The 21,803-nt window shown below is 48.0% G+C and overlaps 9 protein-coding genes across 9 annotated transcripts; 6 read left to right on the top strand and 3 right to left on the bottom strand.

Moving 5' to 3' along the window:
- The first annotated feature begins 257 nt into the window (after window positions 1-257).
- Window positions 258-2,287, top strand: nap1 (histone chaperone NAP1). Its single transcript, XM_025695846.1, has 5 exons — window positions 258-402; window positions 485-564; window positions 625-1,332; window positions 1,382-1,725; window positions 1,795-2,287. Exons 1-5 carry the CDS (start codon window positions 356-358, stop codon window positions 1,843-1,845), a joined length of 1,230 nt encoding a protein of 409 aa, XP_025547546.1. The 5' UTR covers window positions 258-355; the 3' UTR covers window positions 1,846-2,287.
- Window positions 2,288-2,747: 460 nt separating this feature from the next.
- On the top strand, window positions 2,748-8,069 carry BO97DRAFT_446187 (type V myosin). The gene is made up of 7 exons (XM_025698621.1): window positions 2,748-3,097; window positions 3,172-3,304; window positions 3,355-3,544; window positions 3,600-7,461; window positions 7,514-7,587; window positions 7,649-7,863; window positions 7,913-8,069. The coding sequence occupies exons 1-7, from the start codon at window positions 2,963-2,965 to the stop codon at window positions 8,026-8,028; spliced, it is 4,725 nt and encodes a 1,574-aa protein (XP_025547545.1). The 5' UTR covers window positions 2,748-2,962; the 3' UTR covers window positions 8,029-8,069.
- Window positions 8,070-8,433: 364 nt separating this feature from the next.
- BO97DRAFT_408371 (non-canonical purine NTP pyrophosphatase) lies at window positions 8,434-9,652 on the top strand. The gene is made up of 6 exons (XM_025695845.1): window positions 8,434-8,691; window positions 8,766-8,839; window positions 8,897-9,041; window positions 9,097-9,133; window positions 9,196-9,257; window positions 9,320-9,652. Exons 1-6 carry the CDS (start codon window positions 8,518-8,520, stop codon window positions 9,386-9,388), a joined length of 561 nt encoding a protein of 186 aa, XP_025547544.1. The 5' UTR covers window positions 8,434-8,517; the 3' UTR covers window positions 9,389-9,652.
- BO97DRAFT_354180 (nucleoside triphosphates FAP7) lies at window positions 9,458-10,178 on the bottom strand (the record flags this gene model as incomplete). The annotated part of the gene is made up of 3 exons (XM_025692086.1): window positions 9,458-9,659; window positions 9,743-9,891; window positions 9,996-10,178. 3 exons carry the CDS (start codon window positions 10,176-10,178, stop codon window positions 9,458-9,460), a joined length of 534 nt encoding a protein of 177 aa, XP_025547543.1.
- A 440-nt stretch (window positions 10,179-10,618) lies between these two features.
- On the bottom strand, window positions 10,619-12,237 carry BO97DRAFT_354193 (C78 family peptidase; the record flags this gene model as incomplete). The annotated part of the gene is made up of 5 exons (XM_025692087.1): window positions 10,619-10,827; window positions 10,896-11,050; window positions 11,107-11,138; window positions 11,202-11,669; window positions 11,761-12,237. The coding sequence occupies 5 exons, from the start codon at window positions 12,235-12,237 to the stop codon at window positions 10,619-10,621; spliced, it is 1,341 nt and encodes a 446-aa protein (XP_025547542.1).
- Window positions 12,238-13,204: 967 nt separating this feature from the next.
- Window positions 13,205-15,025, top strand: BO97DRAFT_354169 (aspartate kinase; the record flags this gene model as incomplete). The annotated part of the gene is made up of 4 exons (XM_025692084.1): window positions 13,205-13,320; window positions 13,394-13,474; window positions 13,623-14,872; window positions 14,928-15,025. 4 exons carry the CDS (start codon window positions 13,205-13,207, stop codon window positions 15,023-15,025), a joined length of 1,545 nt encoding a protein of 514 aa, XP_025547541.1.
- Window positions 15,026-17,203: 2,178 nt separating this feature from the next.
- BO97DRAFT_437665 (forkhead box transcription factor) lies at window positions 17,204-19,357 on the top strand (the record flags this gene model as incomplete). Its single annotated transcript, XM_025697867.1, has 1 exon — window positions 17,204-19,357. The coding sequence occupies one exon, from the start codon at window positions 17,204-17,206 to the stop codon at window positions 19,355-19,357; it is 2,154 nt and encodes a 717-aa protein (XP_025547540.1).
- Window positions 19,358-19,850: 493 nt separating this feature from the next.
- BO97DRAFT_408368 (BUD31 family protein) lies at window positions 19,851-20,864 on the bottom strand. Its single transcript, XM_025695844.1, has 3 exons — window positions 20,595-20,864; window positions 20,359-20,489; window positions 19,851-20,263 (listed from the first exon to the last, which is right to left on the bottom strand). Exons 1-3 carry the CDS (start codon window positions 20,764-20,766, stop codon window positions 20,120-20,122), a joined length of 447 nt encoding a protein of 148 aa, XP_025547539.1. The 5' UTR covers window positions 20,767-20,864; the 3' UTR covers window positions 19,851-20,119.
- Window positions 20,865-20,989: 125 nt separating this feature from the next.
- BO97DRAFT_408367 (Tim10/DDP family zinc finger protein) lies at window positions 20,990-21,789 on the top strand. Its single transcript, XM_025695843.1, has 2 exons — window positions 20,990-21,183; window positions 21,272-21,789. Exons 1-2 carry the CDS (start codon window positions 21,078-21,080, stop codon window positions 21,436-21,438), a joined length of 273 nt encoding a protein of 90 aa, XP_025547538.1. The 5' UTR covers window positions 20,990-21,077; the 3' UTR covers window positions 21,439-21,789.
- The last annotated feature ends 14 nt before the right edge of the window (window positions 21,790-21,803 follow it).

Here is a 21,803-nt window from a genome sequence, read left to right as displayed (position 1 = left end):
ACCGCTATTGGGGATGTGGTTGAAAGATGTAGAATGATTACTGCTATTGATGTCTCCTATAACTAGCGATATAGTATGAGCATGTTTGTGATCAAATAAAAGCAGGGTCCCGATGATGCTGGAGGCGGCAGGTAGTATTGTCACTTGTTGGGAGATATGAAAAGTCCTCAACAGCCAGCATTTCCGTCCCGCCAAGCCCCTCGGCCCAAGGGCGCTAAGAATCCCACCAAGCCAGTATTCCAGACCTCGCAAAACTTGGGTGTATCAAAATCTTCCTCCACACTTGCCTTTACACAACCTCTCAGCCAACTCAGCTTTGTCTCCTCTCAAAATATCCTCCGCCCGTCAGATCACGATGTCTGAACCCATCAGGAATAAGAAGGCAGATATTCCGATCGCGCCGTAAGTATCATGGGCCGCTCAACCGAATCCCGAAATTTGCCGCATGCCATGATTCGATTTCTGATGATACGTGACACCATAGGACACCGCAGAACACGCCAGCTAACAATGCTCCCATCTCCTCTCATGCCCAGCAACCTGGTATTGCTAGCATCAAAGAAGGTAACACCCCAATCAGCGCCTTCATCTGTCTTAAGACCAAACGCTCATAAACTCCCATAGAGTCCCTTGACCATGCTACGGCGGCTTCCCTTTTCGCACGTAACCCTGGTTTAGTTTCCATGATTCAAGGGAAGTTAGGTTCTCTTGTCGGCCGCTCTTCAGGCTATATTGAGTCCCTGCCCGTGTCGGTCCGCCGGCGAGTTGCTGGGCTCAAGGGCATCCAAAAGGAGCATGCTAAACTGGAAGCTCAGTTTCAAGAGGAAGTTTTGGAGCTTGAGAAGAAGTATTTCGCCAAATTTACCCCCCTCTATCAGAGGCGTGCCACAATTGTCAACGGAACCACGGAACCCACTGACTCGGAAGTCACAAATGGCCGCGACGAAGAAGAAGATGCCGACGTGGAAGGCGAAGCTAGCAAAGATGAGGCTGATGAGTCAACAACAGCTGGAATCCCTGAGTTCTGGCTATCAGCTATGAAAAATCAAATTTCCCTTGCCGACATGATCACTGAACGCGATGAAGAGGCCCTGAAGTATCTCACTGATATTCGGATGGAATATCTCGACCGCCCCGGATTTCGACTAATTTTTGAATTCTCTGAGAATCCTTTTTTTACGAACAAATCCGTCTCCAAAACCTACTACTACAAGGAAGAGAATGGATACGGCGGTGACTTTATTTACGACCATGCGGAGGGCACCAAGATCGACTGGAAGGCAGATAAGGATCTTACCGTCCGGGTCGAGAGTAAGAAGCAGAGGAATAAGAGTACGCTACGCTATGCTGAAATGCAGAACTGTTACTGATCTTTCCAAAGACACCAAACAGACCCGTGTTGTCAAGATTACCGTTCCCACGGAGTCTTTCTTCAACTTCTTCTCACCCCCGCAGCCCCCGACTGACGATGACGACACTGTCGCTACCGACATCGAGGAGCGCCTCGAACTTGACTATCAGCTCGGCGAAGACATCAAGGAAAAGCTCATTCCTAGAGCAATCGATTGGTTCACTGGAGAGGCTCTCCAGTTCGAGGAACTAGGTGACGACATGGATGAGGATGAGTTCGATCTAGAGGATGATGAAGACGATGAAGAGGAGGACGATGATGATGATGATGACCGGGGAACTGACCGTGATGTCGACGAGGATTCAGAGGAAGACGTATGATTCTCCATTGCTAAAACCATGAGTCTCGCTTGACATATTTTCATGCTGACATCATTTGGACAGGACGGTACTTCTAAGCCGAAGAAAGAGGCAGCCGAATGCAAACAAAGCTGAGCAGGGTGGCTTGATTTGACGCAGCCTTGAAAAATACATCTCAGCCATGACAGGTCTTTCACGCGCTTGATCGTGACAGCTGTTTTCTGTTCCGCCTCTGTGCTTCCCTTTCAATTTTTAATATTGCCTCAGATTGTTTCTCCTATTAGTTGTTTCTTACTCCTAATCTCTTTTCCATGTCTATGCACCAGCAAAGTATTCGGATACAAGCGTACTCACAAGTCGAAAGTTCACGGATGTACGGAGACTTGTACCTCCTGATGGGCAAGTCTCTGACAATTTTCGCCCTTTGAATAAAGACGGTGTTTGTGGCCTTTGTTAGATCACTCGGCTCGGGCAATCAGGTGTATACAGTTTAAACCGGGCCCTTTGGTCATCCTGTATTCGCAATCACCATAGGGTAGTAAGTAGCATCTGGGAGAATATGTACGCAGAAAAATACATCTTCCCAAGCTCTGTTCATTGAAATACTGCTTGATAGTATATTCAGTTCGAGGCGACTGTCAACATGGCGGGCGGGCTGGCTAATCACACCGCCAATTACAACGGTAGTCGAAAACCTGTACGTAAGACATTGTGGCCATGTTCAAACCAAGTGGAAACCCCGTTCATGGGTTTATATACGATAGATAGAATCTACCCTGACTTTCTAGTATACGGTATCAGGGACGGTCTCTCTTTGCCTACGTTGCTAAAGATGGAAAGAGTAAGTACGTGTGCATCGATGAGCTTTTCATAAATGATGAGTGAACCTTGGCGTTGGTTTTGACAACTGTGGAGTATCGGCTCGACAAGTGGCGCGGCCATCCAGGCCCGCCTCAGGGGCTGCGGCTCGCGGCTCGCGGCTCCGGGCTCGGTAACGCCAGCTGTTAGCCAGTTCAATTATTTCTCCCTAAAGGGAAGCATGAAGAGCATCTTCTTTCTCGATCGAACCCTTCATAACCTACAACCCGTCAAGACTATGATTGTCTGACGTCTGGATTGATCCCAACTGTGTCCCTTTCTTGTCTTCCGCTAGATGCATGCGGCCATTCATACAAGATCGTCGAACGTCTTACTGGTTTTCTGGCCCGACCTTGTTTAGGTTAAACATCTTGAGTGTCGATAAAGTGGCCAAATGGCTCACAACTACGAGGTCGGAACGCGGGCCTGGCAGCCGGATCCGACTGAGGGCTGGATTGCGTCTGAGGTGAAGGAGAAACTGGTTGATGGGGACAAAGTGCAACTCATCTTTTCTATAGAAAATGGAGAGGTGCGTACACACAGCCTCGTTCGCTCTTGATGTGGGAGTATTTGAAGCAGTAGGCTGACTTTTCGTGGGCATAGACGAAAACTTTCGAAACCAGTCAGGCTGAATTGCAAATTGACAACAACCCGAACTTGCCTCCGCTGATGAACCCTGCCATGCTGGAGGCCAGTGAAGATCTCACGAATTTGTCGCATTTGAACGAGCCTGCTGGTATGCATCTTATCGCGGTCGCAAAGCAATAGAAGCTAAATCCCATGCAGTCCTTCAGGCTATAAAACTACGTTATGCACAGAAGGAGATATATACCTATAGTGGCATCGTCCTTATTGCTACAAATCCCTTCGCCCGGGTCGATTCTCTCTATGTCCCGCAAATGGTACAAGTGTATGCTGGAAAACATCGAGCATCTCAAGCACCTCATCTGTTCGCTATTGCCGAAGAAGCATTTGCGTAAGAATTAGTCCTTCATTGAATCTGTCTCCTCGGCTCACATAGTCTTACGCAGCGATATGCTACGGGATGGTAAGAACCAGACCATCGTCGTCTCTGGCGAGTCGGGTGCTGGTAAAACTGTCAGCGCAAAGTATATTATGCGATATTTCGCCACGCGCGAGTCTTCCGATCAGCCTGGGAAATACACCACGAGTCGGGCAGATGCAATCAGTGAGACCGAAGAGCAAATCCTAGCCACAAATCCTGTCATGGAGGCTTTTGGCAATGCCAAGACGACACGCAATGATAACTCTTCGCGCTTCGGAAAGTACATTGAGATCATGTTCGATGACAAAACCAATATCATAGGTGCGAAAATTAGGACATATCTTCTGGAAAGATCCCGTCTCGTGTTTCAGCCCCTCAAAGAGCGGAATTATCATATATTTTACCAATTGGTAGCCGGCGCAACAAATGCAGAGAAGCAGGAGCTTGGCCTGACTTCAGTCGAAGATTTCGACTACCTTAGTCAGGGCGGAACACCGACAATCGACGGTGTTGACGATCGAACAGAGTTTACCGCGACAAAAAAATCCTTGAGTACCATTGGCGTGCCGGAAAAGACACAAGTGGAAATTTTCCGGGTGCTCGCCGCCTTGCTTCATCTTGGAAATGTCAAGATAACCTCTACAAGAACCGACTCCAATCTGTCGCCTTCGGAGCCTTCTCTCATGCGAGCGTGCGAAATGCTCGGGATCGATGCGAACGAATTTGCGAAATGGATAGTCAAAAAGCAGCTAATTACCAGGGGTGAAAAGATCACCTCTAATCTCACGCAACAACAAGCCATCGTTGTTAGAGATTCTGTTGCCAAATTCATCTATTCGAGCCTCTTCGACTGGCTTGTTGACAAGATCAATCGCGGCCTGGCTACTGATAAGATCCTGAATAATTTCAGATCTTTCATTGGTGTCTTGGATATCTACGGATTTGAACATTTTGCGAAGAACTCCTTCGAGCAATTTTGCATCAATTATGCCAATGAAAAATTGCAGCAGGAATTCAACCAGCACGTCTTCAAACTTGAGCAAGAAGAATACATCCGGGAACAGATAGATTGGACATTCATTGACTTCTCAGATAACCAGCCGTGTATCGACTTAATCGAAGCGAAACTGGGTATCCTGTCCCTTTTGGATGAAGAGTCTCGACTACCGATGGGCTCAGATGAACAATTTGTGACCAAGCTTCATCATAATTTTGCCGCGGACAAACAGAAATTCTATAAAAAACCGCGTTTCGGCAAATCCGCGTTTACGATCTGCCATTATGCTGTCGATGTAACATATGAGTCTGACGGATTCATAGAGAAGAATCGGGATACTGTACCCGATGAGCACATGGAGATTCTGCGCAGCTCTTCTAACGATTTTGTGAAGGAGATTCTGGATACCGCCGCTGCTGTCCGCGAGAAGGATTCAGCTACTATCTCTTCCAAGCCCGTCGCTGCTCCTGGACGCAAGATTGGAGTAGCTGTCAATCGCAAGCCAACCCTTGGTGGGATTTTCAAGTCGTCTTTGATCGAACTGATGAATACGATCAACTCGACTGATGTTCACTACATCCGCTGTATCAAGCCGAATGAAGCCAAGGAACCCTGGAAGTTTGAAGGACCAATGGTTCTTAGTCAACTGAGAGCTTGTGGTGTCCTCGAAACTGTCCGCATCAGTACAGCCGGGTATCCAACACGCTGGACTTACGAGGAATTCGCTATCAGATACTACATGCTCTGTCATTCTTCGCAATGGACGTCGGAGATTAGAGATATGTGTCATGCCATTTTACAAAAGGCCCTTGGAGATGGTACTCAGCAAAAACAAGACAAATACCAATTAGGGTTGACAAAAATCTTTTTTCGGGCTGGTATGCTTGCTTTCCTCGAAAATCTTCGCACATCCAGGCTCAACGAATGTGCGATCATGATTCAAAAGAATTTGCGGTGCAAATATTATCGGCGCAGGTATCTTGATGCTCGCGCCTCGATCCTTACAACCCAGGCTTTGGCTAGGGGCTTTCTCGCGAGGCAGTTTGCAGCTGAGATTCGCAAAGTCAAGGCAGCTACATCCATTCAGCGGGTTTGGAGAGGGTACAAGGAACGGAGTAAATATAACAAAATACGCGCCAATTTCATCCTTTTCCAGTCAGTTGCGAAAGGATTTCTTTGCCGCCAAAATATTCTCGACACCATACATGGCAATGCAGCGAAAGTAATACAACGATCTTTCCGTTCTTGGCGGCAGTTACGCGCGTGGAGGCAGTATCGTCGGAATGTTGTCATTGTTCAGAACCTTTGGAGAGGCAAACAGGCTAGGAAACAATACAAGAAGCTTCGAGAGGATGCAAGAGATCTGAAGCAAATCTCTTACAAACTTGAGAACAAGGTGGTAGAATTGACGCAGTATCTTGAGTCATTGAAGCGTGAGAACAAAGCGCTGAACTCACAACTGGAGAACTACGAGACTCAGCTGAAGTCTTGGAGAAGCCGTCACAATGTCCTCGAGAATCGGTCGAGAGAGCTACAGGCTGAAGCCAACCAAGCTGGGATCACTGCTGCTCGTCTAACCGCTCTGGAAGATGAAATGAGCAGGTTACAGCAGAGCCATAATGATGCCCAGGCGACAGTCAAGCGACTTCAGGAGGAGGAAAGAATATCAAGGGAATCAATTCGCTCTGCGAATCTAGAGCTGGAGCGACTCCAGCAGCTGAACAGTGAAGCTGAGAATGAGAAAGCTTCGCTTCGTCAACAGATCGTCGAACTCGAGGAACAGCTGGAATTCGCCAAGCGATCCGTCCCCATCAATGGCTTGAGTGGTGATCAGTCAAATGGCGGGCCTACTCAACCGCCCGCAACTGGCTTGATCAATCTGGTATCCTCGAAGAAGCCCAAGCCTAAGAGACGCAGCGCCGGTGCTGAACGAATTGAGACCGACCGTTTCAGTGGAGCTTACAACCCAAGGCCAGTCTCGATGGCTATCCCGAGCTCTGCGATGGGACGGCAGCCATTCACCGGCAATGCCTTCTCCCCAGGACTGGACTCTGTTGAGGTAGAGCTCGAGAATCTCCTATCAGAGGAAGACGAGCTCAATGAGGAGGTGACGATGGGCTTGATTCGCAATCTGAAGATCCCACTACCCAGCTCTACACCGCCACCTACAGAGAAGGAGGTTCTTTTTCCGGCTTACCTTATCAACCTTGTAACCTCAGAAATGTGGAACAACGGGTTCGTAAAAGAATCGGAGCGCTTTTTGGCCAATGTTATGCAGTCGATTCAACAAGAGGTTATGCAGCATGATGGCGATGATGCTGTTAACCCTGGGGCGTTTTGGCTCTCCAATGTACACGAAATGCTCTCGTTTGTTTTCTTGGCCGAAGACTGGTATGAAGCCCAAAAGACCGATAATTTCGAGTATGACCGACTGCTTGAAATTGTGAAACACGACCTGGAGAGCCTAGAATTCAATATTTATCATACCTGGATGAAAGTGCTAAAAAAGAAGCTCTTCAAAATGATTGTACCAGCGATCATCGAGTCTCAATCACTTCCCGGCTTCGTTACAAGCGAGACAAACAGATTTCTTGGAAAGCTTCTCCCATCAAACAACAATCCTGCTTATAGCATGGACAACCTCCTCAGTCTCTTGAACAATGTTTACAAAGCGATGAAGGCTTTCTACCTTGAGGAGTCTATCATTACTCAGACAGTGACCGAACTACTCCGACTTGTAGGCGTTACAGCTTTCAATGATCTTCTGATGCGCAGAAACTTTCTGTCTTGGAAACGTGGCTTACAGATCAACTACAACATTACCCGCATTGAAGAATGGTGCAAAAGCCACGATATGCCCGAAGGTACTCTACAATTAGAGCATCTGATGGTAAGTAGCTATGGCTGACAAATGTTACGACAATACGCTGACCTCGTCGAAGCAAGCGACCAAGCTCCTGCAGTTAAAAAAGGCTACCCTCAACGACATTGAAATCATACAAGACATTTGCTGGATGTAAGTTTCCGATAATTGCCTCACCACGCTGAGTAGACAAGGTTGACCATTATACATCAAGGCTGTCTCCGAATCAAATCCAGAAACTGTTGAACCAGTATCTTGTTGCCGATTACGAACAACCCATCAATGGCGAAATCATGAAAGCTGTTGCGTCTCGTGTCACCGAGAAGAGCGATGTGCTTCTTCTTACTCCCGTTGACATGGAAGACAGTGGCCCGTATGAAATTGCAGAGCCACGTGTCATCACAGCACTGGAAACATACACACCTTCTTGTAAGAAAAGTATCTTGGACATCTTGAGCATTACTGACAGACTTTGCAGGGCTACAAACACCGCGGCTCAAGCGGCTTGCCGAGATAGTATCAGCTCAGGCGATGGCCCAACAGGAAAGGTTGGACATGGCGGAAACAGGCGAGGCAGCGATCGCATCTAAGTAATTTGTATATTGGAAGTAGCTTGATCAAACCCTGAAAGAGTCATGAATTTGCAGCGCTCTCTATGCAGCGGACGCGCAACCGTCGTCGTTCAATCGGTATTCACTAGGACGGGCCCATCACGTGCTTTTCCTGCCCTTTTTTTTCTTCCCTCTATCCACATTACACGCCCTTAAATCCTTCCTGCAGGCTCTCCTGCATCGACAATGCTGTTCTCGAGCGGACGAATAATTATTAGTCCTACAAACCCGCTCGAACAGCAACCTTATACTACCCCATTGAGGAGGACGCTCAGGCCTCAAGGCTTTTGGTTTGCAGTGTTGCAATTGTGTAGTAGTGCTTGTGGGGTAGCGGGGAAGAAGAATTCGTACCGCCGGGACCAATTAATCTTTTGACACCATGACTCTTATCTTTCGTCAATGTCCGTCTGTTTAATCTCACAGTTAACCAAACCCCATTGGTCATATATCTTTCGCTGGGAGAACCTCAGCCATGGCGCCTACCAAGCAGCTGAACTTCATTACGGGTAACAAGAACAAGCTGGCCGAAGTGAGGGCTATTCTGGGTAGTGTAATCAAGGTCGATAACCAGGCGATCGAGGTACCCGAAATACAAGGCACGATCAAAGAAATCGCCACGGAGAAATGTAGACGTGCTGCAGAAGTGGTAAGGAACAATCTTGTGATAATTCTGAGATTTGATACACCATTAAGATTTTCCCTGCTGACGTTACCGACTAGGTTGGAGGACCAGTGTTGACGGAGGACACAGCTCTGGAATTCCATGCGCTGAAAGGGTTGCCTGGCCCATATATGTAGGTTTCCTCTGCTTAATGATGCACCAACGTGGCATGCTGACATGTACGCTCAAGCAAATCATTCCTTGAAGCGTTGGGGCATGAAGGACTGAACAAAATGCTTGACTCATTCGACACAAACAGAGCGGAGGCCGTGTGTACATTCGCATTTTGTGAAGGCCCTGGTTCGGAGCCTATCTTATTTCAAGGTAGAACCGAGGTAATGTTGACTGATGTATGCCATTAATGCTTGAAGCTAACACCAGCTCTCAAAGGGAGCTATTGTTCGACCAAGAGGTCCTACAAACTTTGGTAGGCGCCGAGACTTGCATTCATTAGTTTGTCCGGTTCTGAATAACTTACACTTATTTCAGGTTGGGATCCGATCTTCGAATACCAAGGCAAAACTTATGCCGAAATGGACAAGAATGAAAAGGTACGTTGCGAAATCGTCCTTTTCGTCATCTGTTGGGTAGCTAATAGCTAATCCTTGATCAGAATCAAATCTCCCACAGATACAAAGCCCTGGCTAAAGTACAAGACTGGATAACTCATGGACAATCCTGATCCGATTCTTTCCATCTCTGACGAGGCCTGGAGAGCCGATCGATTTTGAGAGTAACATGCCAGAAGTGGTCAGTCTGCTTCTAGTGCCTGGTTACTTTTCCAGGACGCTATCCAGCCGGAAATTCGAGCGCAATTAGATTCTACATCTTCATCCTTTTCACTATTTAACTCAACCACCACCTCTTCATCAAACGATTCGCGGGCTTCCTCAAGAAGAACACCGAATATCTCCGCGTCCAAATTTTCTTGTAGCTTAGCTTGCTTGTAGCCTCTGTGACAAGGTGAATCATAGTCAGACGTCAATCAGGCTTTGTGATATAACAACACAATGAAGAGTTCAAGGGTTATAAGTACCTCGATATTAGACGGTCGTATAGAATTGAGGTGGATGGGCAACGCAAGACCACCACGAGATCAATCCAGGATTTAGGAAAGAGATCACACGCATGCCAGTCAACCAGATAGCCACCTTTCAGCAGCTCCTCTTCAACAGCGTCCAGGAGCTGGGATCGAGAAAGTTTAGTATGTCGAAAGGAAACCGCAAGCGGTGATATGCATGAGATCATATAAGAAGATGCAGAAAATGGGGATCGCATTTTAGACGTACTTTGTCTTCATCGACAACCCATGTCTGCAGTTCCTGGTCATAGGTGTCGTAACAGCCTCGGTCTTTCGCAATCTGGTTGATCGAGAGGTGTCGCAGACCGGTTTCTTCAGCCAACTGTGCGCAGTGGACCGTTTTCCCTACACCGGGTGTACCTGTAATGATTATATTCGGAACCGTTCGCATACTGAACCTCGCTGTACACGTTGTATAGCTGAAACCTTTTGCGGTGATCGGTAAGTCCTAGCAAGGGGAAATCTCTGGCGGGGTTCGGTCGGGTCACGACCGGAACAACACACTGACCGATGATAACCGATCTGTATTACACCGAACCTATTACCACCACCGTAAGTAGAGGTTGACCAAGCTGGTTCGAAATGGAAAATGATTCCAGGTTCTGTAAGCAATCTATACTGGATATGTTTATTCAATACGGGCTGATATGCGCTTCAGAGGAAAGTGTTCCGTGCCTGGTAATATCATAGAAAATACATGGCTGAGCGGTCTACTACGGTTCAAAGCAATTGTTTCTGAGAGCCATGGCAGGCGGTGAACTGGAAATTTATCGGGTGGCCTGGAGTCTGAATTCGAGAGTTAGAGGTTGTATCACCGCGGTGAGCTATGGCTTACTTGAGGAGTTCGAATACGTTATACTTTTGTAGGTACTCTGTCCCTCGTCTGTATCCTTTGAGAATCCGGATAGGCTCTGGACTCAACCCTGGAGTGTCTTTGAGTCGTTTTATTGCAAGAGGTGCTTTGAAAATCGGGTCAAAAACCAGTAAGTTCGCACTTCCATTGTCACGAATTTCGAACCCAACAATCGTCATAGAGTGTCCTGCGCATGAACATTCGGATGTCAGATCTTGGTAGTCGCGAAGGACGGAAGGCAGGAGCTGTTCTGACCCTGGTGTTGAAAATAGATGGGAGCCAAGCTTGTAGAAATGACCTTGTCGCTGCTCTCCAGACTGCATGCGCCCCGAAAATAAGAAGCAACGTTCATGAGCAATGCATCATGGGCTCGCACGCTCTCCGTAGATCCGATACTATTGGCTTCGCAGCTAAACTTTATCAGCTTTTGGCGTTGGGGCGCCATTGAGGAGAGCGAGCAACTTACTGTATTCCAAGGCTCGAGAACAGCGCTTGAGCCTATATAGTCATTTATTAGCTATTGTTCTTCCGGACACCTCATATTCCACCCAACAGTCTTACCTCAGGTGTGCCAATATATTTTCTTGTTCCTCGAATGCCTCCAGTTTCAAATTTCCCTACACTGTTGAATCCTTGATCCCATGCGTTCTCAATCATATCCTGGAGTTGCAGGATCGTGGGCAAGTCCCCTGGGAAGCGCTCATGCCCTGGGAGCCGTGCATTCTTAATATAAGTGATAAGCATCTGGATGTTCCTGTAACCACAAAACCCACCCTCCTTGGGAACCTTCGAAATCTGATGGACCATGGAGCTACAGAGAAAGGCGCGCTGAACAGACTTATCTCGGCCACATAACCGAGCGAGCACAGGGGTTACATCCGTCATTTCGTTCTCGAAAGCTGCAGTTCTTCGGAGTGCACCATTGGTAGTAAGGGTATTTGTAAAAATCGACTTCTGGCCCCTTTCAAGCATTCTTCGCAGCCAGGAGGGCATTTGCTTTTCGTGCGCATGAGGCCCTAACTCGGACCGCTATAAAGGTGTTAGCGTATTGCATCACCCGTGCGTCAGATAGAACTATCTGTAACGTGGATAGAGATGAAGAGCCTGGTAGAATTAATACCCCGAGTCGTTTGATTTCCCCTGCGAGATACTTGTCATGTCCATGTTTTGACGCAGTGCGTGGCTCAAATTTTTCAAGCGGAAGCTTGGGGTATGGTGAGCTGCCGATTAATGGCTCATGAGCATGTCTAGCGATTTCTGATGGCTGAACTGGTGAGTGAGCTGGCGCCTCCCCAAGGGCAATTTCTTCCGCGGCGTGTAAGTCAAGGTGAGCAGGCAGCTCCGCTTCCATGACAGTCTCACCACAGCCATATGGGCATTCCATATACCTACTCAGGATGACCTCTTTAGCATTTGACAGCGATACTTGCTGCTGCATCGCAAAAGTTCCGTCCGCATACCGGTAGTCTTCTCCTTGACTAGTACGTGTGTCATTATCGGGATGGCAGGCTTCCACGTGCTCGGCAAGAAAATTACTGTCTGTGTCGGAGAAGGGGCAAAAAGGACACGTCGGATCGCCCTCGGTTCGATGATCCATTTTTGAAAACAAACTTCATGGAATGCGGCTGAAGAATCATTCGACGTATGACAGGGAATGAGAGAAAATCCGAAGACAAGACCGTAGCCGCTGGATGGATGCAATTTAGCCAGGAGAAATAGGTGGATCGACGGCAAGATTACAGTCCATATACTAACTAGCACACACCACCAGACTAGGGAGAATTGCTGCCTTGTGGGGCACGTTCAGCACCGTTGAACTACGAATGCATACAGATGAAAAGCTCAGTGTCCGGCCACGGCTTCCGCGATAATATTTATTCGATGGAACGCACCACAGAGCAGGCTTTTTGTGGTCGATGAAAATATCACATACTACGGAATACTACCCGAGCTCTTCAGATTCAGATTAGGACTCAAACAATCCCACGTGACGTCAACCCTTGGTCACTGTACTGAAAGAGTCGATCTCAGTGGGTCTACAAATACTCAGAACTTCTAACTTAAGGAGAATCAAAGATCTGATGGGTCTTACATGTACATGCTTCTCTGTACATGCAATGAGCTTTCATAGAAACACGGAGGGGCAAATACTTGTAGTCACTATAGATGACGCAGTCTCAGCCAGCGGGCTGACTAGTCCAGTTCGGGGTTGTTGTTCGACATGACCAGTCCAGACTGAACATGTCAGTTGACTCAAATATTGGTTACTTAAGTCAAAGCCGTGACTAATAGACATATACAACAATCAGACTTTTACCCTCCGATATCGTGATCCGCACGATAGAAGGCGGAACGGCTAGAGGCAAAGAATGATTCGCTCAACTATGTCAGTGCTGTACTCCGCTTTCGCAGACCCCCGCCAGGTGCACATAAAAATGGCTGTCCCGCGACCGGAGCCGAATCGCCAGGGCATGCAACTTACTTCTTGATCGCAAGGCCCCAAACCTGCTAATCCAGTCACCAGTATGAATGAACCGCTCGTCTTCGAGCGCAATTCATTATCCATGGTCAATGCCGACCTAAAGGGATCGTCATCGTCTGGCAGCAATTGGATCGTGCAGAAGTTTGGTGGTACGAGCGTCGGCAAGTTCGCCTTGAATATCATTGACCAAGTCGTTCTGTAAGTATTCCAAATAACTTTTTCCTAGGAGCGAGCCCACCACAGGGAATATTAATCACTTGCCTGAATCCAGCCCGAGTCTCTCAGAGAATCGTGTTGCTGTAGTCTGCTCAGCGAGGAGTAGTTCGACCAAAGCTGCTGGCACCACAAACCGGTGAGTCATATTCCTCTTCCCCCCCCCCCTCCCCCCCCTCCTGCGCATTCGTGACGATCGCGGTTACTTTGCCCACACCCTCCCACCAATATGCCAGCGACTGTCGAATCTGGTCGTTTCAGAATCTAACCATTTGATTCATTGTTAGGTTGCTTCGAGCAGCGCGGGACGCAGAAGATGCCTTATCTCAGCAATATGCCTCTCTTGTAGAGGCTGTCCGGCTGGAACATATCCAGGTAGTCGATGATCAAATTCAGTCAATCACCCTCAAGTCACGGCTGGTTTCCGAGATAAATAACGAGTGTGATAAAGTACTCAAGGTATTGGAGGCTGCACAAACACTGGGCGAGATTAGCGCAAGGTGCATTGATAAAGTGATCAGTACTGGGGAGAAGCTAAGCTGCAGACTTATGGCCGCTTTCCTCGAAGATCGGGGGGTGAAGTCGCAATATGTGGATTTGGCCGAGATTATTGATTTCCCTATAACAAGTCAGGGTCTTGATCAGGACTTTTATAATACTCTGGCTGCTACTCTCGGAAGGAAGATCCGAGATTGCGAGGATCGGGTCCCTGTCGTTACGGGATTTTTTGGAACAGTGCCTGGTGGCCTTCTGGATCAGATTGGCCGGGGCTACACTGATCTCTGCGCTGCTCTAGTTGCCGTGGGGACTAACGCGAAGGAATTGCAGGTCTGGAAAGAAGTTGATGGCATCTTTACCGCGGACCCACGGAAGGTGCCAACAGCACGCCTGCTTCCTGCGATCACGCCGGCAGAGGCAGCTGAGTTGACATTCTATGGCTCGGAGGTGATTCATCCTTTCACCATGGAGCAAGTCATTCGCGCCAAAATCCCTATTCGCATAAAGAATGTCATGAACCCGAGGGGAGACGGCACTATTATCTTTCCTGACTCTTCCAGTGAGTTGGATAAGACGACCCCTGGCCACGATCCAAGACTGTTTCGTACTCGGAGTCCTAGTCTTGTGCAGCGGCCAAAGCGCCCAACGGCCGTGACTATCAAACATAAAATCCTCGTTATCAACGTACATTCCAATAAACGGTCGCTCTCTCATGGCTTCTTCGCCGGAATTTTCTCTGTGCTCGATCGATGGAGACTTTCTATTGATCTCATCTCGACGAGCGAGGTGCATGTGTCAATGGCCCTCCACTCCGAGATGCCACTTCTCAATGGGACAGGAAGGGACGAATATCAGATCATAGATGATGATTTGAAGGGAGCTATTCAGGACCTCCAGAAATACGGGACCGTCGACATCATACCGGAAATGGCCATTCTCAGTCTCGTGGGAAAGCAGATGAAGAACATGATTGGAGTTGCAGGACGGATGTTTTCAACATTAGGTGAGAACAATGTCAACATCGAGATGATCTCTCAAGGTAACTTCATCTACTTATCCTGTCGCAAAAACGCCGACTAACATTGTGTATGAAGGTGCCAGCGAGATCAATATCTCTTGCGTCATTGAGGAGAGAGATGCCGATCGCGCTCTAAACATAATTCACACCAGCATGTTCACATTTTTAGATTAGATTTTGGTTTCGTTGGCTCTTTTCACTTTGCTTGCTTCATTTGTACTGTCTGTAAAATGCATCGTGGTTTCTGGCATTATAAGATATCCTTTGCAAGTTCCGGCCTGTGAAAAGCTCGACTTTGATTCACACTGATCTCAATCTCAGGTTGTGTCTTTTAAATAGCTCCCAACTTGTTCATATTGCTGGTTGCGTGCAGGACTTGTCTTGTTGGCCTCTCCTTAGTGTGTGTATCCACTTTGCCATTTCTTAATTTTGATACCTTTCCTTTCTCTTGTGATTTTTCCTTTGTCGTTTTTGCCTTTGTGGGCGTGCATGTGTCAGCGCCCTATGCTACTTCAGCCTTTCTGAAAGATCGGAACTTCTAGACCAATCCGATAGAACAGCAATTCCATCCTTCCCTGTCTGTTGCATAGAAGTCGATGCTATAAAAGCGCGTCACAAGTTCTCAAGCGTTGAAGAAAGGTCGTTTTGAACTAATGAAGTCATGTTAATTGCCGTTTCAAAGCCGTCGCCTAAATTGACGTAGTCTGAATTGAGAGGCGGCCGACCCTTGACTGCGGGAAATCCCTAGGCTAAACCAAATACGAATAGACCCGCTTTCTGGACGATGCGCCCCTTGCAGATGCAGCCTGGGCCTTGCACTGAGAAGTTTGAGCTCGAAGAAAACTCCAATTACAGTACTAGGGACTGAGCCGCTTAACTGCAATCAAGGAAGAAAGAAGAGGGAAGAAAGCCCATCGCCTTGACAAGTGTCTATTAGTACAGGATGTGCCTTACTTTATCATTCATGTATTAAATCGTTTGGAGGTTGTCAAGTTCGGTCCCAGATAGAACACCGCTCGACTCTGGTCGAACGAAAAGGGAGGGGTCAACACCGCCGACGGAGTAGAATGTAATATAACCATGTATTGTACGTACACCCATCCATAGTCAATATGCAGGTACTGACCACCTTGCACTTTATGCACAGGGCTCACATGCCTGCCTCATGGACTGATATCAGCTCGGGTGGGTATATGTGGGGAGAAAAGTCTTTAGCCATAGAACGTTACGTAGTAAGTGTACTGCTCACTGCTCACTGCTCACTGTTCACTGCTATGTAGCAATTTACGGTAAAGATTGTGAGTATCGGAGCCTCGCAATACTTATGTGCAGTGCTAGTAGTCTACTAGGCAATGGGCAATACTACTAAGTAGGTAGCCTAATACTCTAATCGAAGGGGAGGCGGGTGGCCCACCTCATGATCTGCCAATTGTGCAGCAAGTGATTGGAGGAGAGCTGCTCTCCTGGTGGCGATCGAGCAAGGAGACCAATCATTTATTATACATGCCCTGTGAACCAAGTTCAATATGTATTGTCATTTGTGACAATACTAGAGCCTGGGATTCTGGGCACGAGCATGTTCTCCGCTCCTAGAGACGCGTCTTGACCACGCGTTGAAACCATACCATACAATGTGACGAGACGCGCAGGGCTATCAACAGGTCAGCTTGATGGCTGTTCTTCCCTTTCATTCTTCAATCAACTAGAATTGCTGTTCTCTAAATATCTCGCGCATATTCCACCCCCTCCCCCCCACCTTGCCTGGAGGGACCTACCTTACCAGGCAAAGGCATTTGAATTTAGAGGCGAGAGCCGCCTTCCCGGTTATCTCCTCTTTGTTCGATAACCTACTGACCCAGTCAGTCTCCATCACCTTGCCATATTTGCCGTATTTACCTACAACTTCATCGCACCCGGACACGGAATCAGCATAATATCTTCCACTTTGATTCTCCTTCTCGCAACAGCTGGATCATTTCACCAATAATACAGCAAGCGAGGAAGAGCTTAGTTTCATCAGGTCAACATCAGTCATATCGCGATACCCATCTCGCCTCGGCTGATTCGACCTTTGCCATTTTCTCATGCTGCCTCCACTCTGCATCAGGTATTCTGGTCACTAGAAGTTGTAGCACATACCTTTTCATCATAACGCCGTACGAGCGCCGCTCTCTTTACTGGGCTTCACCTGGTCGCGGCACTACTTGAAGTTGGACTGCTTCCGTTATCGGTGCCTTATTGAAGCCCAACATCTCTTGCTTGAGACTTTTGCGTTTACCCCAGGAGATTGCGGCGCGTTCAAGGGTCGTCGACTTCCCATTCACCCTTTTGGCAGGTTGCGTTGGCGCAACTATGAGTTCACGCTCAGCTTCCACTGTTTCTGGGCCCTCACCACCTCATGGCAGGGGCGCGTGCAAGCCACGTCCCCATTTGGAACCTTCGCCGCTACCTTTGCAGCCTATCGAAAACGCCCGCTCGAATCAAGACCGCGTCTTGTATCCGATTACCTCTGGCTCCCGGAGAATATCCCCAACAAAAGCCTATAGAGGATCAGCTGCTTCACTTTCTGGGCGAGGGAAGTTAGGTTTCGTCTCGATCACAGCCCCCCCTCCGCCAGCTTTTACCACCGATTCACCCGCAAAGCGACCCTCTCTTCCCGCGTTCAGTCATATTGCTGCTCATCCATCGATGCCGCAGTCTGCCCTTTTCACAACGTTCCCCTCAGTGAACCCTGGAAAGCGCCTACATAAAGAGACTCGGATGTTGGACGATACCCCCAGTGATAGTTTCGCCGACTTCCCTGAGCCGCCCTTGATATCCAAACATCCCATGAAAAGGACGCTTTTAGACGCGGCACCACTCAAGGAGCGAGCAACAAAGAAGCCAAAGCGCGAAGACATCACCGTGATGCGGCTTCCAGAACCATACGAACTGCCACTGATCGAAGATGACGGGACGAAACCGCCGTACAGCTACGCAACCTTAATCGGAATGTCTATTCTACGTGCTTCAAATAGAAAACTCACACTCGCTCAAATTTACAAGTGGATATCTGACACTTTCTCATACTACAAGAACAGTGATCCCGGGTGGCAGAATAGCATACGTCACAATCTCAGCCTCAACAAAGCATTTATTAAGCAAGAGCGACCGAAAGATGACCCTGGAAAAGGCAATTACTGGGCCATTGAGCCTGGAATGGAAACGCAATTTCTCAAAGACAAGCCTCTGCGCCGAGCGACAATGTCAAGTCTTCCACTCCCGGCGGCTCCTCCTCGTGACCCGGCTCCCTTCCAGAGCTCTAGTACAACGACCTGGGCTGTTCCGCAACCTACATATGCTGCCGCAGCGAAATCCTTTAAAGCAGTGGACCTGTCATCTGACGCAACACTTCCTGCTTCTGACCCCGCTCTACAAGAAGATACAGGGGATGAAAGTGCACATGCCAATGTCTCACAGGCCCCCGCGCCTCGCTCTTCCCCTCCCCAGCCGATACACTCCTCACCTCCTGTTGTACCCCCCCGCTACTCCCGGCAAGGAACCCCTCCAACACCATCCCAGAATATTTTGACTTCTAGCATTGCTCCTATGCACAGCAAGCGCAAAACGCATGCTATGAACGATAGCGGCTATTTCTCGTCCTTGGAATCTTCCGCTATGCGACCAAATAAGGCCGGGCATATCCTAACTTCAGATTTGGATTTGGAACCCCCTCGCATCAAACGCGGCAGGGCAGAAGAAGAGATTGCTCGGATTCGAAGCTCTTCGCACGACACAAGCCCTAGCCATTGTGGAGTGATGAAAGAATCAGGAATAATTGTTAATTCCTCTCCACTCCGCGGCGAATTTGTTAGCATGCTCCCACCTCCAATTACTCCCTTGATCAAATTCAAGAAACCAGCGAAACCACCGCCATCCGTGTCACCGAACACTAACCTTCGTAACCATCGAAAGAGAATTCAGCAAATGGTAAATTCTCCGATCAAACATCTGGGATTAATGGATGAGGATCTTCCATGGAGTCCCGCCTTCAATATTCAAGATGAAAGTTTCACCCCCGGTGACGGCCTCAACACGAGCTTCGATGTGTTTGCAGATTCTGCCACGGATAACATATCAACTCCGGCCTACGGTTCTCCTGAGAAACGCTCAGCCAAGCGTACCCGAACTGAACCGGGCGGCTCCAGCGGCAGTGTACTGGCAGATATCACAGCAGTCAGTGTCAACAATCGGACTGGCGTGCCATTAATATCATCTAACAAAAAGAGTCTTTTCTTTCCTGACTCCCCGTCAAAAGCCCCAGAAGCTGGGCGCTATACTGACTCCGCGCATGATGACTTCTTTTCATTCCACCTTTTCGATGAAAGCCCAGGAGAGGTCGATGGCGTCGACCTTTTGCAGGGATTTCAGAAGATTGGGGATGCAAACAAGGAAGAACCCTCCCGTCTCAAATCATATCCACCGAGGCCGCAGTTCAATAATCGCAGCAACACGTCCCTGTTCTGATTATGCGATGGTTTGCAAAGTACAAAATGTGTACCAGGTTCAATGCAACCCGCAGTGAGTCGTTCGACGTGTTCTAGCAGTGAGCTAGATGCAATAATTTTCTCTGAATTCGCTGTCTTACGCATGATGATACACTTTTGGGGCAGGGCTAGGGACCCGATTTCCCCTTCTTGCTTGCTTTTTCTACTCAGGACGATTGGTTTGCATTCTCTTGATTATCATCCCCCGTCCACTTCAAATTTCTGGCGTTCTTGGTGTGGAGGGCGATTGATCATTGCGCCTATATGAATACCTTATGACCTTTACGACGACATCTGACCAGATGTGCACGAGCACACAAATGTTTCCACGAGCCTCAAAGTTTTATTCCTGATTTTGTATGTACCCGAGATAATACCGTCTGTGGTTCTGAATTGGAATTGAATTGATAGATAAGCATTCTACCTCTGCTCAGAATTTCGAGTATCTTGCCGCAAGACGTTAGTTAGATGGTCATATTTCTTGTAGTGGGTATCATAATGGTCGTAGAATAGTAATCGAACATGCAACCAGTTGAAAATAGACAACATTGACGAATTTCTCCAATCAAGATTTATAGGAGAATAAGAATGAATTCATTCGAGAAGACAAGGCCAAAATATCATACCCGCCCAAACGCCGTATCCAAGGTCAATCCGCATCCTTTGTTCTGAGCATCTTGAGGCGGATTGAACATCGCGCAAAGAATTGCTGACCGACATTCGCATGCTTACTAGCGCAAATCTAGTCGCTGCTTGCACAGCCTCGACACCCGCAACTTACACATTGAATCGTTTGGTCCTCCTTGAGTTGCGCTTTCGGGACCCGACAAATGCAGGTTGCATTGAAGTTCGTTTCTTTTGTTTGTATGCAGCGGAGGCAGCATAACTTGACCGCGGATACAATACCAAGTCAGCAAATTGGTCATATTGATGGGCCACCGTTGACACAGAAGGGTTAATGGAAGGGATAAAAGAAAAGACCTTTTCGTAGCCTTGCTTTTTCCACTTGGCAATCAAGTTTGCATCGGCATAGTTATTCTTGAGAAGCCACTCATAAAGTTGTTTTGAAATAGCCTCCTTCTCGTAGTACAAATCATATATGTATCGGGACCCTGAACTACCACTGTCAGCCACTAAGATGGGCATGTGTTGCTAGATCAAGCTCCAGGACAAGAGAATCGCTGTTTGTCAAGATAGCGGAGGAAGATAAAACGCACTTTGATGACTTATTTGGAAGATGGGCCACAGAACCTCGTGCTTCTTTTTTCCATCGTGCGACGCATTCTCTGCATCTTTCATCTTGTTGCTGAATTCGAGTAAGGTATCCTCAATATCGTCGAAACCAGCCGGAGGTGGCTTGCGACTGCGGGAAGTCCGGATAGGAGGCATACTTATTGGAAAAGATCGACCGAGGCGTAATATTGGAGCTGGAGATTCGTTCAAGGTGATAGAATGGGAAGAAGAGTGAACCATATGCTACCGCGAGGCTCTGGCAGCTATCAAATGAAACCTTGGCCGGACATGGGCGCCGATGGCACTTTCTGCCTGCATACACCGCCCCGACAGTTCCCAATACTTTGGTAACAGAAGGCAAAGAGCTCACTCATTCAACCGAATAGACACCAGCCGACCGACTGCGACGCATCTTCTTAACAACCGATCGCCCACTTCTTACCTTTCCCATCCTGTGTCCGCCCACGATGGATCCTCAGACGCAGCTCGACATCGCCAAGCTCAACGATGGCGACAGAAAAGAATTGACCCAGTACCTCGCAAATGAGGCGCAGAAATCCAATATCCAGCAAAGTAAGTCAAACAGGTTGCCTGGAAAGTTGTTCAGATGAAGGTTGAACGGGCAAGTTGTCAACTAACGTCGGCTGACCTCTACTACCAGCTGTTCATGGCCTTGCCGATATCTGTTGGAAGAAGTGCATCACCGGAAAGATCTCGTCAGGTCGCCTGGACCAGCCTGAGGAAGCTTGTGCGCAGAACTGTGTGGAGCGATGGATGGATACGAACTTCGCTGTCTTGAAGCATCTCGAAAACCTTCGGGGACAATAAAAGCTTCCTGTTCCGACAGGTGTTCACAAACTTTTCTTTTGTTTTTTTGTTTCTTGGTTTTCTGTATCTTGTTCTACCTAGACGCTCGGTCTGCTGTCACGGAACCCTCAGGCTTTACGCTCTCCCTGTTCGCATTGAAATCCTTTCCGTACGGTGATACCAGGATATGTTTTCTCTAGGTTGTAAGGTTTTCGACCTTACTCGCTGGTAAGACTCTGGAAATTCAATCAGCTTAACCTCTATCCGAGAAGAGCCGTAAGTGCCATGGCCTGTCACAAGGCAGGCTCGACTGTTTGGAGTTTCTCGCTACAGCATAAGACATAATATGAAAATGGCTACCATATTGAAACGCCTGTACTTCATTA

This window comes from Aspergillus homomorphus, assembly GCF_003184865.1.
Source record: "Aspergillus homomorphus CBS 101889 unplaced genomic scaffold BO97scaffold_49, whole genome shotgun sequence".
In the NCBI taxonomy this organism is placed as follows: Eukaryota; Fungi; Ascomycota; class Eurotiomycetes; order Eurotiales; family Aspergillaceae; genus Aspergillus; species Aspergillus homomorphus.
The sequence above is the reverse complement of the archived record's forward strand: the minus strand, read 5'-3'. Positions and strand labels throughout refer to the sequence as shown.

Coding starts and splice junctions, on each gene's coding strand:
- nap1 (XM_025695846.1), top strand. CDS start 356: ATGTCTGAACCCATCAGGAATAAGAAGGCAGATATTCCGATCGCGCC. Junction 403..484: donor GCAGATATTCCGATCGCGCC/GTAAGTATCATG, acceptor GTGACACCATAG/GACACCGCAGAACACGCCAG. Junction 1,333..1,381: donor TAAGAAGCAGAGGAATAAGA/GTACGCTACGCT, acceptor ATCTTTCCAAAG/ACACCAAACAGACCCGTGTT.
- BO97DRAFT_446187 (XM_025698621.1), top strand. CDS start 2,963: ATGGCTCACAACTACGAGGTCGGAACGCGGGCCTGGCAGCCGGATCCG. Junction 3,098..3,171: donor TTTCTATAGAAAATGGAGAG/GTGCGTACACAC, acceptor TCGTGGGCATAG/ACGAAAACTTTCGAAACCAG. Junction 7,462..7,513: donor TACAATTAGAGCATCTGATG/GTAAGTAGCTAT, acceptor ACCTCGTCGAAG/CAAGCGACCAAGCTCCTGCA.
- BO97DRAFT_408371 (XM_025695845.1), top strand. CDS start 8,518: ATGGCGCCTACCAAGCAGCTGAACTTCATTACGGGTAACAAGAACAAG. Junction 8,692..8,765: donor GTAGACGTGCTGCAGAAGTG/GTAAGGAACAAT, acceptor GTTACCGACTAG/GTTGGAGGACCAGTGTTGAC. Junction 8,840..8,896: donor GGGTTGCCTGGCCCATATAT/GTAGGTTTCCTC, acceptor TGTACGCTCAAG/CAAATCATTCCTTGAAGCGT.
- BO97DRAFT_408368 (XM_025695844.1), bottom strand. CDS start 20,766: ATGCCTCCTATCCGGACTTCCCGCAGTCGCAAGCCACCTCCGGCTGGT. Junction 20,490..20,594: donor CTTCCAAATAAGTCATCAAA/GTGCGTTTTATC, acceptor GTGGTAGTTCAG/GGTCCCGATACATATATGAT. Junction 20,264..20,358: donor AAAAGCAAGGCTACGAAAAG/GTCTTTTCTTTT, acceptor TCCGCGGTCAAG/TTATGCTGCCTCCGCTGCAT.
- BO97DRAFT_408367 (XM_025695843.1), top strand. CDS start 21,078: ATGGATCCTCAGACGCAGCTCGACATCGCCAAGCTCAACGATGGCGAC. Junction 21,184..21,271: donor GAAATCCAATATCCAGCAAA/GTAAGTCAAACA, acceptor CTCTACTACCAG/CTGTTCATGGCCTTGCCGAT.